Source organism: Poecilia reticulata, linkage group LG13 (genome assembly GCF_000633615.1).
Source record: "Poecilia reticulata strain Guanapo linkage group LG13, Guppy_female_1.0+MT, whole genome shotgun sequence".
Lineage (NCBI taxonomy): Eukaryota > Metazoa > Chordata > Actinopteri > Cyprinodontiformes > Poeciliidae > Poecilia > Poecilia reticulata.
In genome coordinates, this window is record NC_024343.1 from 21,118,975 (window position 1) to 21,135,353 (window position 16,379).

At 36.6% G+C, this 16,379-nt stretch overlaps 1 protein-coding gene across 3 annotated transcripts in view; it reads right to left on the reverse strand.

The window, feature by feature from the left end:
- Positions 1 to 10,247: 10,247 nt before the first annotated feature.
- The window catches only part of st3gal4 (ST3 beta-galactoside alpha-2,3-sialyltransferase 4), a 53,970-nt gene continuing 47,838 nt past the window's right edge, over positions 10,248 to 16,379 (reverse strand). For all 3 annotated transcript variants that reach the window (XM_017308361.1, XM_017308362.1, XM_008425976.2), the window contains 2 exons: positions 11,088 to 11,240; positions 10,248 to 11,000 (listed from right to left, as the gene is read on the reverse strand). In XM_017308361.1, the coding sequence (XP_017163850.1) occupies positions 10,911 to 11,000; positions 11,088 to 11,240 (243 nt within the window). In that variant the 3' untranslated portion in view covers positions 10,248 to 10,910. The remainder of the gene's footprint in view (positions 11,001 to 11,087; positions 11,241 to 16,379) is intronic.

The following is a 16,379-nucleotide window of genomic DNA, read 5'->3' on the forward strand; positions in this document are numbered from 1 at the left end:
TTTTTTCTTTGTAAGTGGGCGCATACTCAGTACATCAAAAAACAGAATGCTGGGTAACTGTTAGCTGGAATGGAAAATCAAAGTCTGAACACCTCAATTTAATTTACACTTAATGTGTGAAAATAATGGCATGTATTATGGAGTCATGTTCTTTATAAAATGGAAGAAGGAAAAAAGATTGAGTAGAAAAATGTTCCAACCTTGTTTTTTTTCTCATATTGAATCAAGACAGTGTGAGTTTTACATCACTTTTTCAGATGAAAGCCTCTAAAAAAAAGGGATAAGAAAAAACAATCTTACAAAAAAGACATGATCACATGAAGGCAGTGCCCGCATGGTAGCCAGGAAGTCTACACTAGAAAACAATAGAGCTAGTAAAATCCTCTTATCTTTTTTTTCCTGACTCACACTTCTTAATTCTTATTCACAGAGCTGTCTCCCAGGGAGCAGCGTTGTGTTTGCACAAGCACCTGACCCACAGTGGCTCTCTGGGCTGTGGGGGTGTTATTCTGCAAGCCAAACCAGATGCCCTCTCACTAGGTAGCCGGATACATACTGTACCTTCCCACACAACCCAGCCTTCTCACACAGACATGCAGTAAAACTGCAATGTGTGTCTTCATTGGTTTCATTTTTTGACAATGATGTGGAAGGCCTCAGGTGTTGTGTTCCTGACATCGTAAGGTCAGGGAGTTAAGGGAGGAAACTTAACTCCTTAAAAAAAACAAATTATTTAAATCATTTGTTTTGTGATTTAAATAATTGCAATGTTTCGTCTTCAGATATCTCTGAGCTAACAGTTAGCAGAATGTAAATGGCACAAGCTTTTCTGTTTTTTGCAGATTATTGACAATTAACCTTGTGCACAAATGTATGCACACTCTTTCTTTCACATTTCGTCATGTTACAACTAATAACCTCAAAGAAGCTCAAAGAAGATGTTTTCCTTCTTGCATTTATAGGCAATCAGCATCAAGGAAAATGAATGATGCTCCTGGATTGGCTGTTGCAGACATCATCCAGCAGCGTGTCAAGTAGCATTGAGCCAATGTATTCCAGAGTTCCAAGCTGCATTTTATTTTTGAATATTTAGCAGATGCTATACAAAAGAGTTAGTGAAATGGCAGTCTTTGATTGTGTCGTCATAACCCATCAATGTGTTTTGATCTAAACAATTTCACTTTAGCCTTGCTTTTTGTTTTGTATTGCTGCGCTATTGAAAGGTTGACCTTCACCCTTGTCTCAAGTATTTTTCAGACTTTTCTTTTAGGATTTCTCCCGACAGAGGTCAGCAGATTTCCCCGTCAATGCCGACCAGCTCATCTGTCACTAGTCAAGAAAAGCATCCTCACAACAAAATGCTGCCAATACCATGTTTCACAGAATGGTGTGTTCAAGGAGATGTGTAGGATTATATTACATGACATGCAGTGTGTTACATGTAGGCCAAAAAGCTTTGGTCTCATCTGACCACAACATCTTCCACACATTTGTTGCATCTTCTGTAGGACTCTTGGTGAACATTAAACTTGATCTTTTTCTGATTTTTGTGCAGGAAAGCTTTTATTCTTGCCATTCCTCCACTATAGGCAGATGTGATTTGTGTGCAACCAATAGTTTCCTGTCAACAGCAGATCGCCACAACTCTACATCTATGATCTTCATGATGCTTTTTTGCTCACATTGGTTGTCTAACAAACCTCCATGGCTGGGGTGTCAGGCTCGTTTTCATTTCAGACCACATCAAGATCCTGAATGTCCTCAAAGGGCTGGTTGTGGCAGAAAAAACAGACAAGACTACACATTAACCAGCTGTTGAAATATTACTGAATAGTTATCGCTGCATTTGATGAGCACTTGAGAAAATGTAATAATATTGAAAATTTTTCATACTGATGTAATTTGTTCCGATACAAATAAAAACACATTTTATTTGACATGATTGATTAAAACATTTATTTAGGCACGCAAATGGAAGGCATCTGGGGGATGGGGAGGTTAAAAAAAATTATGTGTATCTTGCACCTACTTCACAATTATGCTTTAATTTCTAGTGGTTGTTCAAGATTGAAGGTGCACAAACAAACTTGAATAATCAAAAAATGAATTTGGACTGCTGGAGGTAGGCACCCCTGCTGATCCCACTCGGGATAAGATAATGGATGGATGGAATAAATGAATTTGATGTAAACGTGGAACACTCTCTAATATCAAACTATACTATGAGACATTTGGGCCCTTTTAAAAAGCAACTACTTTGAAATGAGATGTTGCACTGACAGACTGGGAATGCTGTGCAGAGCAGATGGGGTAATGAAATATATGTCCTGCAGCAACTTTCACTTACACAGCTACTGACAGGATTAGCCTCAGCAATCAATATGGACCATGTACTCTTCTATGATATATTTGTATTTTAAATTGTATGTTTATGCATTCATTGTCATGTCATGGGGCAAGACTAAAAGTGCAAAGCTATGCATTTCAAATGAATATTTTTGTATAAAGTAGCATCAGACTCATTGGATCATCTGCATATCTCTTGCATAAATATGCTTATATAGAGTTCAGTTGATGGAGCACAGTGCGATGAGTACCAAGGTTAAGGCCTTGTTTCCCCAAAGGGGCTGCTTTTAGCCTAAAATATGCAAACTTTCTCTCCAGAAGATCGTATGGATAAAAGCCCCGACAGAGCTGCGGTCCTCTGAAACGCCCGAGTTCCAGGTTCAAAGGTGTGTTTACAGTACAATAGATTCCCCTGAAAACACCTGACCTGATTCACTGTTGTCACCTAAACACACCTCTGGTTCACACAAATCCTGTTCAGTTATGTAATTCCCTCTTGCCAAAAAAGGCAGTTACCACAGGCTGCTGAGCATGGCGAGACAGGGCTCCTCCAGAGTGTCCCGTGTTGTTGGGAAAACAAAAGTTTATGAGCAGTCTAAATAATTTTGTGAATCCACAAAGTACATGTCTTCTGACCGCATGTGGGCAATCGCATGACACCAAGAATGAAGGCTAGACTCACCATGGGCTCCACTTTTTTCTCGTTAGAGCACATGAGTAGAAGGTGACTCATGATTCATTGCCTTATTATCCCAAAACACAATTGCAGCATAAATTGAATGATTTCTTTGTCTGATAATGATTTTTCACTGACACAAAACTGAATAGAAAGGTTTAAACTACCTTTAAAAGTATTGGTGTACCTTGACCCCTTTTGCATTTTGACATGCTGTAACCAGAAACAAAAGTATCTGTCTTGCAATTGAAAGGTTTCCTGTTCAATTCCAATTTCCTCCTGTCACATGCTGATGTGTCCCTGGGCAAGTTGTCTGCTCTATAAGTTGTTGTACGCAAGGTGTTGACCCCCCCTGACCTCCTGCTCTCCAACTCAGGGGTGCTGGGATTCCTAGGTCTGCGACAGAATTCATAGAAAATTTATTTTGTTGGTTTATCAGACCATGTGCTAAGACTGTGTTTCAACTACTGAAAAACCAACACAATACCAGACTTCTCTAAAATTTCAAGTGCCTTTAATTTGTATGGTTTAACTGGGTTCAATAGTTTTATTTAATAGCAGAAAAATAGTGAAAATAAATCTATCTAACCTACCTAACCTATCTTTCCCTAATTCTGCAACTGAAGGGTTCTAAGCGGAGGCTTTTGACGGATCAGGCTTTTCATACCCCAGTCAGAGCAGATCTTCTGGAAGCAAATGGCTTGATGAATTTCTTGATTGAAGAGAACTATAGGTCATACTTTTCTTCACCTCTTCCTTGATTAGAGGACTGGGAAAAAAAATTTGGATGGAGAGAACTGCAGCAGATAAGACTTTTCTTCACCTCTTTCTTGATTAGAGGATTTGGAAACTTTCTTGATGTCTGCCCTCAGGGTTTAACCACAGGTGGAACGGGGTCAGAATCTTGGTTCACAACACAGTTTAGAGAAACAAAACACAAAGAAATATACTGTAATACTATACATGTATTGCTAGTAGCAAAGTTTGGACTATTAGAGCATAGTTAAGTTGTGCTTGAATGCTTTCCCACATCCATATTTAGACTTCAAAAATAAAAGAAATGCAGCATAATTTTCTATAAAGGAAAAGTCAACATGCTGTTGGAGATTTGGTACTTTAAGGTTCTTAATAACCATATGCCACAGTTAAATCTTTCACATTTATCTCGTGAATCCATCTAGTGCATTTACTTTATAAATAATTGTACTAGTTCCTCTCTGCCTATCTCTAAAGGTAGGTCAAGTACTACTAGTTGTGGTTATAGTTGCATCACTATGGTGGCATTGCTCTAATTTACCACAAGAAGGACTTCAAACAGAAATGCAGGCAAAACATCCTCAAGTCATGTGGTGGTTTCTGCCAATGTCCTGGTGCAGTATTTCTCTTGTGCAGATGACCTCTCTCTCCCAAAAGTTGACCTTGAGTAGAACACATGCAATGCATCATTGCTCAAAACAACAGCAACATTTCTATTCGATAGCAGAGGACACTGGCACCAGAATAAAATGTCCCATCGAAGTATGTACTGGGTGTCATTGTAGTAGTGTTTTACTTATTGGCTGCTGCCTTAACTGTGTATCACGGAAACAGAAAATATATTAAACTAATTCAGCCATAGGCTGGTCACAGTCATTGCTGAACCAAACATGAAATAGCTGAGTTTCCAGGTAGTAAAGGTCAAACTCTATCAATGTAACTATAATGAGAAAGGCTTGAAATGCTAAAAACTATCTGGATTGTCATTTACTAATACCATGCATTTGCTGTTTACACAGCATGGGTTCTTTTGCACGTCTAGTTGTGCATGTTTTACCATTCTCACAATCACAGGCACATTACAAGTGCTGCTGCATGACTGCACCATGTGCGGTGCAGAATGGATGGTTGCTGTATATTATATATGCAAAAGAGTATCTGTGCCATCTAGTGGCAAAACGTTGACATAATTCATATCCATTTCCTAACAGTGCTCCTTCACTTATTAACGCTGAGAAGTGTAACTGTTTAGTTACATTAAATATGTTGTCAAGGAAAATGAGAACTAATGGAAATTCCTCTTGATCATTTTTTAATACTCCAAATGTAGTTTATTTTGCACATTCAAAAATATCAAGTCATACCAGTTTTTTTTTTCCAAATAAAGCGAATAAAGGATATGAGCCACAAACTCGATCAAACATCAGAAATTAGCAAAGTGAAGCAAGCATTCCCCGTTCAAACAATGTAAAAGTGGAACCAATCTAAATTTGTGAGCCATTTGCTTCTATGATGATTTAACTCTGTGGGGAGTGAGTTAAATCATCCGATGTAACTCCCCACAGACCCGAACACATCCGTACACTAAAAAACAAATTTTCTGTTTTCAAAAGAAAGAAAATAAAATGTGAACATCAATCTCAAACTACTGGGAAGAAAACTGTAAATGCACTGCTGACAAATGTGCATGAAATTCAAGGACGAATTCATCCTCATCCAAATGAAGAAACAAATGCTTGGTACTGTAATTTAAGACTCTACTACAAAGATTTTGGAAGTTAAAAAATGTACTACATACAGAAGTACAGAGGTATAGTAAGATATTTAGCAACCAAGACACTACTAAAAAATACAAAGCATAAAGTCTTGAATCTCAATGCAAAAGTCACTTTTCGTCTTTGGTCTAGAAGACCAATTTCAGTGACAAACCTTTCTCTAGACATGGGTAAGTAAAAACTGGCTCCTGAGGCAGGAAAAAATATTTATAATGCAAGACCATGACCGCCGCCCACCTGCATGGATTTTACAGTGTGGACTCCAAATCACAGTAACCGACTGCAACAGACACCAAGGATGCCCGTGGTAGGATGTGAAGAAATCTGTTGTGAAAAGTGGAATGTAAAATCCCACTGTCAGCACAGCATCAGCAATGAGAACTGTAAATGCTTGATTTGATCTTTTGTATCTTCAGCATTTACAAGAAGTCATATTTTAAGAGAAAAAATGTGAGTTTAAAACATTAGATATTTCAATCAAGAACATTTTCCAAAAGATTATGTGCATTTCATAAATCAAGGTGTTTCATTAGTTTGGCTCTCATTTTAAAGTTTTTGATTATTCCCTTCTACTGGCCACTAGATAGCAGCAAGACACACAAACGACTGAAGCTACCTTTATGAAAAAATATAAAGAGACGTCTAGGAGTAATTTTACTGTGCTATAGTTTTTACTTTTAATTTAGTTGTGAATTAATTGTTGATCTTATGTGATTTTTTTTTTAAGAAAAAAAAATTAAGCAGATATTAAACCATATGAACCCCATATTTCTGTACAAACATGTTTTATATTGGTTTCATGCAACATTTTAATTTGAAATGTTTTTTATGTTTTTATACAATCATCATATTTAACTGGTCTAAAATAGTCTGTGTGTGATTTATTAAAATAATGTTTCACTTTGTGAACCGAGTTCCTGAAATAAATTTTAAAAAATTCAATATTCAAATTTTTAAGACCTTATATATTGTCATTAGAAATACTTTGTACTGATCCAACATAAATACACACATAATTTTATGTTTTTGTCTGTCTGATTACATAGTTTTCACAAATTTAATTAGAAATTATGAGCAAATGTTTACTCAGAACTTGAGTGGCCTTTTTAACCAAATAGTTTCTAACTGCTTGACTAGCTTTTGGATGACTGCTTTTCCCTCTTCTGGAGCAAAAATGCATTAAAGTAATTCTATTCAAGTAAAATTTTTGGCTCCTTTCCCTGCCTCTGACCTTTCAGTTATTAGTCTCCTCTTCTGTGAAAACAGCTCTGTAAGGCAGACACCCGGTTTACTTTTAGGACGAAGCTTCAACTGTCCCTTTTTATAAAACAAAGCCTTGTGGTTTAGTTTACTCTGAGTTATATTGTGCTATATTTATGCATGAAGTACAATTATTGCTGTCATTAATCTTCTGTTCTCAGTTCAGTGAATTGGCGTTTGTCTGGTTTCGTTACAGTTAGTGTTTCCTATGGAAAATAGTAATGGCCCACGGTTTCTGTTTTGGTGTTTCTCCTTTCCGTCTTCGCAGCCACTAAATCGCTTCTGCAGATGGTCTGGTTATGCTTGGCTGCAAAGAGAACAACTCATTTCAATTGTCATTTACACCCACATATTATAGTAAACTTCGCAAATTTAGCTAGTATAAAGCAGGAAAGAGATAATAAAAATAACTCTGCTGCTGTAGCCAAAGCCAAAGTAAGCATCTGAGAAGAGGGCCTTTGCGTTTTCATTTTTTTCAAAACTATGAATATCTGTCTCATACGTAAACACCGCAAACATCTTTTTTTTTCTTCTTTTTTTCAAAAATGTGAGGTTGGGAGGTTCAAAAGGGGGAAAAAAATTATGCAAATAATCAAAATATGTATACTCTTGTTTCCTAAGGACCAGGTACCAGGAGGCAGAGTATGGAAAGAAAGCACTGATGGTCTTTTCACCTGTTTATATTGTGTAGAAATGTTGCTGTGAACTCATTACAGTAGTGGCACAGTATCTCTGTAATGCAATCAGTAATTGTAATGCGGTTAAAAGAAAAAGTTTTTAATTTGTTTATTTTCTTCCATCATCTGAAGTTTGGTTGAAAATGTAACATCTGAGAGAGAAACCCAGACAAATAATCATAGGGTGAGAGTTAAAACACTGATTGAGTTATCAAAGGAGTTCAGCTCTTCAATACCTGACAGTGCAGTGAAAACCTGACATTTTGGCTACAGCAACATAAACAGGAATTGTGACAAAGGGCAGCTATGGAGCATTAAGATTTAGAATGGAAACAAGGTGAACTTGTTTCTGCCACCTGGCCAACATAAACAAGAAAATGACATGACAGGAACATGCTGGACTGCAAAGTGACCACACTACACTACCCAATACTGCCACCTGGCCACCATACAAAAAGTCTTTTTCTACAAATCAACAAAACTTGATAACCCAGCAATGATGGCCCTCTCAGTAGTTCCACAAATGTAAAGATCTATTTCCAGTCATTTCTTGTGCTGAAATGCGAACAGGAAATATAATAAGAAACTTCATTCAGAAGAATATGAGTGTGGGTTTAACAATTATATAACTGAACAGACCTTCTCTTTAGAAGAGAAGGAGGTGAAATAAATAATATTTTGAGAGCCTGTAATTAATATGGCAGGCTGTAATAAGTTTTTTTTTTTTTTTTTTTTTGCTTACTGCCTTCAGACTGCAGCAGTTTATGACCTCCTGTCATCTACAATAAATGTCTTAGACATTCTTCATAATGAAATCATGAAAAACCTCCCTGGAAGGAAGAAATGTAGAGGTATTAACTAACCAGCACAGTACCCTTAAACTATTTTGATTCACATATGGCGATTTGGTTTTGATTTTAGTTCCATGGCTGTGAAAGACGCCATGAAACTAAAGCTAATAAATATTTACCTCATAATATATAATCACCATATCATTTTTGTATAAGAACAGAGGTTATAGTGAAATAACACCTAAACTTAACAATAGCAAAAAATAAAGATAGGTTATTAAGCAATGGTTGTGTAATACACATGTTCATCCACCTCACCAGGAATGCATTCCTGAACCAACACCAATTGTTTTGTTAGTCTTTTGTTTCCTCTTGGTTACTTCATCAAAACTTTCAGCTTGAATGATGAAAATATTCGGTGAATTTTACAAAGTGCCTTCTTTTTCTAAGATTTCCTTTCTTTCTACAACTGGTAAAGAGCAAATGCAAGTTGTAGAACCTTGAACACAAGTAAAAACACTGACATCTTTTTTTCCCCCTAATCTCCACCCACTCCTTCCAGTTTTTGTGTGTATGTTGGGTGGGGGGTAGCGCCTCATTAGTGGTGAAGGCTCTCCCACTGCTTTAGTTTGCCAGCCTCCTTACACAGACTTGCTACCACTTAGATCATTACTTTTCCCTCCACAGCTAAAAGATGCACAAACACACACAATTTTTTTTTGCACTAAAACCCCTAAAATACACCACTGAAAAAGCACAACAGTAGTCATACAATTGAAACCAGATATTTACATACACTATATTTAATTTTTTTTTTCTTACCACTCATCAGTAAGAAATCAGTAAGACCATCGGAAATCCCATTGTATCTTCCTGAGTGATATGTTGAGATATTGCGTCACTGTTTCCTTATGTACTTTAATTATGATGCCATTTTTGTAGTGAACGATATCTGTTCCTCCTAAAGCAAAAGACAGACATGTTGCTCTAACACATGCTAACATTACCTCACAGTTGGAATGGTGTTCTCAGGCTTGCAAGCTCCCCCCTTCCCCCCCTTTTCTTTTTCCAACAAATGTAATGATGGGTATTCTGGTGAAACACTTTGGTTTTAGCATCATAGAGCCAATGTTTTCATTATTTGTGTCTGTGCATGTTTGCTAAATGTAACCTGGCTTTTTTTTGCTTTTGGGATAGTCCTCGCAGAGGAGCTTCTCAGCTCATGTACATGACTTGTTTGTGAATAATGTCACTCTCCAGACAGCATTTTCACAAGGTCTTTGGTGCTGGATTTGATATGTAAATTAGTATAAAGATATGTTTATAGCTTGGATGTGGTTTCACATTTTCTTCAATTATTTTTGACAACCTTCACTGTGCCCTGGTGAGTCTTTTTTGCTGTTAGCTTTCAGTACTCTTCTTCGTTTTTGGGTCGACCCTTGTGACCTCTGCAAACTGTGGATTTAACTAATTGATGCAAATTGGCAAAATCCTTCAAGGGCAGCTAAACATTTTAGGTCATTCAGAATAAATATAGTTGATAAAGTGACTTAGGAAATCTGAATGCTGAATCAAAAGTATCAAGTCTAAACTTTTTATTGTTTATTTTTTTATTTTGTTAAATCGTGCAAGCTATATCACATGTGTAGAAAAACTTATGATTTATCTTGATTACAGCTTTTTAAATAAAATCCTACAGGGTGTAAAAAGGTGTTCTTTAACTCCATTCGTTTTCGCTGCATGACTAAACTATGTACGTTGCTAGTGTGCGTCAGTCGCTTGTCATACAAATGCATGCAAAAGAGACACTGTGCCATCTACTGGTAAAAACCTATGGCAAACACAATTCTGCTTCACTAAGCTGTGGCCGTTTCCTGAACAACGAACGCGATTAATTTCAAAAATCTGAAACATCAGTACAGTGACAAAAAACTGAATTTCATTCAGCCAGGTTTTTATTTGCAAATGCACAAAATTTGTACATACAAAAGAAAAAAAATCCAGTGGAGCCTTTTTCTCTGAACTAAATAAATTACAATAAATCACCACATGACAAATAAGCTAACTGCAGCTGGTATTACTCACTGAAGTAACGGGAAAGAGAAGTGAGGTTAATTTTGTCAAGTGTGAGCAGTTTAACCCAAAGAAATAACTGAACGTGAATCCCCATACACCCCAAACACATAGTTACACTGAAAAACTCTTGTTTTTGTTCTCAGAAAATGAAATAACAGGTTCACACAGTTTTAAACTTTATAGGAGAACAAATCCAGAGCATGATTGTAACAAATCCTCAGATGAGGTTTGCAAAGGTTGTTTCCAACAACACTGCCTGAACGAATCCAGTCCACTGCAAGAACTGGAGAAACAATGCAACAGATTAACGTTGTACCTTCTGGAACAAGGGTCTCCCGCACAACAAATTTGTTTCCAGAGTTAAAGATTGTCATGCAAATTAAACAATATGCAAAATACAGAGCCTGAGTGAAACCTTTAAGAGGCAAAGTATTGTAGAGAGATTTAGAGTGCAAACTCAAGGTTCCCAAAGGCACTTTGTCAAATTAAGATCCAAAGATCTATATTTGTGATAAATGTTATCAGAAATGGGACTTTACTTGGAAAAGTGTTATCATAAATGTGGGTGTAAGTAAAGAATGGCTCCTGAATCCTCCAGTTTTTTTAAGGCTTTGGCTTCAAGGTTGAGATCGTGGTAGGAATTCTGCAACAGCAAAGAAAACGACGTCGGTTCAGACAGACATAGATAAACTGAAGACATTTAAAATGCAAAACCATGACCGCCACACACCTTCATGGATTTCATGATGTCGTGTCCATAGTAGTGGATGGGTTGCCACAGATTATTTGAATTGGGATATCCAAATCCAGCGATGTGGACCACATCACAGTAGTTGAGCGCAACATAGACAGCTAGGATGCCAGTAGTAGGGTGAACAAAAATCTGTAGGAAAGGAGGGAAAATGGTAAGTGATGAAAAATGAAGTCACTCCCGAAGGATATCCCAATATTTGGTCAGATCCTTTCTGACATCAACAATAACAAGAAATAAAAAATAAAAAATTTTAAAAAATGAGCAAAGAAAACATCTTACGAAAAGTCAAGGAGGTGCTGCGTATTTTGAAAAGCTTCATGCATGATTCATGTTTTCCATTTACAAGCAGGATTTCAGCAATGACTCATCTACCACTAGATGGTAGTAGAGAGAAACACTTGCTGACGCACTGAGCTTCTTTCACACCAGTATCACCTTGGAATGTGTCGAATTCAAAATAAAAATATAATTAAGATTTTTAGATAAATAGTTTTTTTTTTTTTTTTTTTTGTTTTTTTTTCAACAGATTTTCAGTCATATTAAAGATGTTACCAAATACAGATGTTGGTACATAACTGCGTCAAATACAACATGCAAGTCTTAAAACCACCAAGAGAGACATTGTTCTATTTAACAACTTGGAGGCTTTTGTGTAAAACAGGATGCAAAGAGTAGACTTAAAAAAAAAAGATTAAATACGCAAAACAAATACTGGTTCAAAATAAACATCTATTCATTTTTTATTTAGTGTTTGTCATTTGTCATTTATTTATTATTCAACCAAATTAACATATGGTTGAAACCATTGAGCACAAATCTGCAGCTCACTAATTCATAGCTGCCAAAGTTTTACACCACTTTGTCACATGACAACCGCAAACTTCAGTGTGTTTTAACGTTTATGTGACAGATTATCACAAAACAGAGGAAATTGTGAAGTAAAAGGAAAATGATATGCCCTTTACAAACATCTCACCAAATTAAAATCTAAAAGGCGTGCCTTGAAAATTGACGTTTCACACAAATTCTCCTCCCATTCTGTGTTTGAGCCATTTTACCAAACAGGCAAAGAAGTCAGACTCTGAATGCACAAAACTGTTTTAAGACAAAACTGAAAGATTTACAGATGTAAACTAATTCAGAGGGGCTGAATATGAATAAACATTTTTTCAAAATTTTTGTATGAAAAAAAAAAAGGTTTCTCTCTGCTTCCCAAATATGCATACTTTGTATTATCCAAATAAATTAAATTCCAATAAAACGCATGCAAGTGTGTGGGTGTAATGTGACATGACTTAAAAACGCTAAAGGGATATGAATAGTGCAGTTTATTTTAGTCTACAAAATATGTATCTCAATTCCAGATAGATTTGTGGTCCTGAACCACATCCACCGAAAACATTTTAAAAACCCTCTGAATGCAAATGCTCATTAACAGCTCCACAAGATAAATGTTCCACTGCCTAACGCTAGTAATTAAACATATTTCAAAAGTACTGCACATTGGACATAATTGGTCATACGAGAAGTGCAACTGAACCATAGTTGTGAAAGAAAACTATAAAGAAAACGAAAAACAGAACTACAAGTACAAACACAGTTTGAAAGGAACAATACATAAAATTGGAAGTTGATACTTTTAAGAATGACACACAGCTAAATCTGTTGCTGCAGAGTAAGTCTACAACATAACTCAACCAGCATGTCAAACTGTGTCACAACAACTGTTAGAGGAAGGACAGCTTGCAACCCCCTCGCTCTCCCCCCGCCCTACAAAAACCAAAAACAACTAGCGGTACTTCCAAAAGTACAGAAACGTGTCTGTTCAAATCTGTCCTCTTTCAGATTTGTGCAAGAATTAAGTAACCAAATACAGATTTTAGAAATAAAGCAAGGTCTGCATCATAAAATAAACATCACTCTGAATAAGTCAGGGAGACAAAAGGCAGAAAATATTGTATAGGCTGCCATGTTTCCTTCTATTCTTAGGGACTTTGCTAAGCTTGTCAAGGTTCTATTTCTTGCAGCTTTAGGGTGAACATCCAGATTTGGTGACTTTAATGAACAAACAAAGTGACCCTTACACATACCAGTTATTTTGCATAACACAGATTACCTTGTCAAAAGAGAGAGAAAATTTGACAATTATCTCCGATACCATTTGACCTCAGCTGGAGCTCAAAGTCCAGTTTTGTGTCTCTGCAAACTGCCACATTTCCAGTCAGGACAAAAAAAAAAGTGTTTTTGTTTAATTTAGAGGGTTGAACTGATCTGAGTCAGAGGTCGATATAGGTGTTTTTTTCCCCCTTTATCTCAAGTTTTGGATCCAGTATAGAACTTTCCAAGATAAATGACATTACAGGACTATCAGTATAAAATGAAAAAAAAAAAACTTTCTTCAACCATCCCTCATCTCAAACACGAGTCCCAGAATAAACGTATGCATCATTTCATCAGCATTTAACCATACAATGCTTCTAAGACTGTTGTTATAAGAGTAACTACTCATGAGTGATGTTTACAAGGTCAAATCGTATGCAGAGCTGCTCATCAGATTCTGCGTTAAAATACTTGAGGCAAAGAGAAGGCATGATGGTAGGAGGACCAGTAGAAAATACAACAACAGTAACTGGCTCAGGAGATAAGTGATTTGGGAGGTGGGGCAGCCTTATCTGAGCCAGGTTTACTGTCACCAAGTTTGAACCCAACAGTAATCCAGCAGCTGACAAACCAGCCCTCCACTCCCAGAGGAGGCAAAAAGGAACATGTTGAAGTAAACAAGCTGAATGTTTGCTCATATGTGGTGTCAATGGCGAAATTACTGAACTGATCTGTCAATATAACTGTCAGAAATTTGATATTCGAATTACAGAAAAGTATCTGAAGAACGAACTATATCAAAACTGCTACACCTAGATCTATTAAGTGCATTATAACCACAGTAAAGTCTACCGACTGGTTGTATGACATAAACATACGGAGTGACAAGCTTTTATATTTTTTACAGAGTCATGGCCCCCAACTTTTATTTGTTGTTCAGCAGAAATTAGTGAAACATTATTAAACTGTACAGCTCTCTGGTGCTTCTGCTTTGGAAGTTATGGAACCGTTTGCCTGATGGCAGCATTTCAAAAAGTTCTTCAAGAAGGGCTGATGAATCTCTGGTGATGTTCAGTCATGTTTATCCACAGGTAGTGAAACCAATTAAAGCACAATTATTTGATAGTAAAGTAAAGCAGATCATCATCTGACTGTGGACTGGATCATTTTCATAAATGTAGTTTGAAAAAAAAAGAAAGAAAACTAAAGACGGTGAAGACAGAATGACTCTTGTTTCTTGGATAGGTCAGTCTGACACTGCCGGGTGAATAAGTACTTCTGCATGGAGAGCGAAGAATATTTCCCACACTCATTTTACATCTTGCAGAACATAATCAGCAGTAGTCGGGTAATATCTCTTCCCTCCGCTGCTTCCTCTGTTATCAAATGGTTCTAAAAAGGGACTTGGTTGCTGATAAGTTGCTTTATCCTGCTGACCTTGCTGATGCACGTAGCAGTATTTACAGTGGAATGTTTCCCCCTCCCTAAAGCTGATATCCTGACTAAGTTAACTTTTTAAGTTTACACACTCATTTAGGCATTTATAGGATATAGAGGAATTTCTTTTTTCTTTTTTTGCTGTTGAATAAGTGAACCTGATACACCTATACACTGAACTTCACACGTCAGCAACTGGTCAAAAGTCACAGTTTACCCTTTATGGATAAACATTTGCAGTACCAGTAGTATTTTTTTGGCACATTTTTTGAAGACAAAGATAACTGGGCATTATGTTCATCCAACCATTACCTAGCACACTTGTTTTTGCACGGTTGCGAGGGGTGATGGTGTCCAGCAGTCACAGGACGAGAGTGGAATACACCCTGGACAGATCAGCAGTCCGGACATTACACTGAATTACTTAAAAAGGCCAATTGAACCTATATTTGTCAGTGAAAAAGCTTTAGGAAATGTTTCTAGACTTTCTTGTTATGCATTCAGCCCTAGATCAACCACAAAACCTCAACCAACTCAACCAACCTCAACCTCAACCAACTCAAAAAGAGGTCACCTCTTTTAAAAAAATAAAAAGTAAATAAATAAAATCAATCCTCTGGAGCACTGGAGATAGACTTTCTTGTAAAGTTTTCAAAGTGATATCAACATTCCTCCAGGCTTGTTGACAATCTTTCAAACACCTAAAATTAGCTGCTATTTCTCCCTAGTGTCAGTAATTTTAATAGGAATGCCTATAAAATCCTACAGCATGCAGAGGCTGTTAAGCTAAAAAGATAAGGCAATGTTATTCACAAGGAACAAAGGTTGCTTGATATCAGCAAAATATTCAAATCATTACTAAATATTACAAACAAGATGCTTGCTTAGTGAGGTAAAGTGAGGCGACGTTTCATAAAAACAGGAGATGTATTAATCCACGATAGAAGGTTGCAAGACAGTTTAACTTCTTGAAACAAAAACATTTAAAGAAATGGACTGTTTAAATCCAGTATGCACATTTTACAGCTTTCTGGTACCAACTCCTCACCTATTAAACAGGAGTGGTTTAATCATGCTTTGGGTTTGTATCACCGCCAGCATGGTAAACAATTCTGGAACAGAAAGTTGTAGAGGCAAGCAAAAATGTGAGCGTCAAAAAAAATAGAGTAAAGAGACAAAAGAGGACTTTTACGGAGTAGAAAAAACTTTTACACGCACAAAACATGCATAAGAAAAATAAGAGCAGCAGAACATTTACCTTCATGTATTTTGCCTTACAGGAAAAAAACTAAACAGCCTATGACAGTACTACGCAACACATTTTCTTATTCATGTTATTCCAGCTTCAAACGACCACATAGAGATCTATTTAATATTGGCATATTCTAATTTAAAACAATATTCTTATTTTTGCAACTTCTCTTGACTGGTGATCTGCTTTGGAGAAAGAACTGCACACGTTTAAGATGGTATTGTGTTGAAAACTTTATGCAAAATGACCAAAAGTCAAAAGGGGATTAACAGCATCACTGACAGGTCAAAAGGGGATTAACAGCATCACTGACAGACCAACAAAAACACAACCACATGACAGATGGCATAGATAGCATTTCAACCAAAACTGAAAAACCACAAGAAACAAGCAGAAGCAAAACACAAAGAAAGTCGATTCATTTGTGTCACCACATAAGTTATAAAAAGAAGAAGAAAAAAAAAACACATCCAGGATTC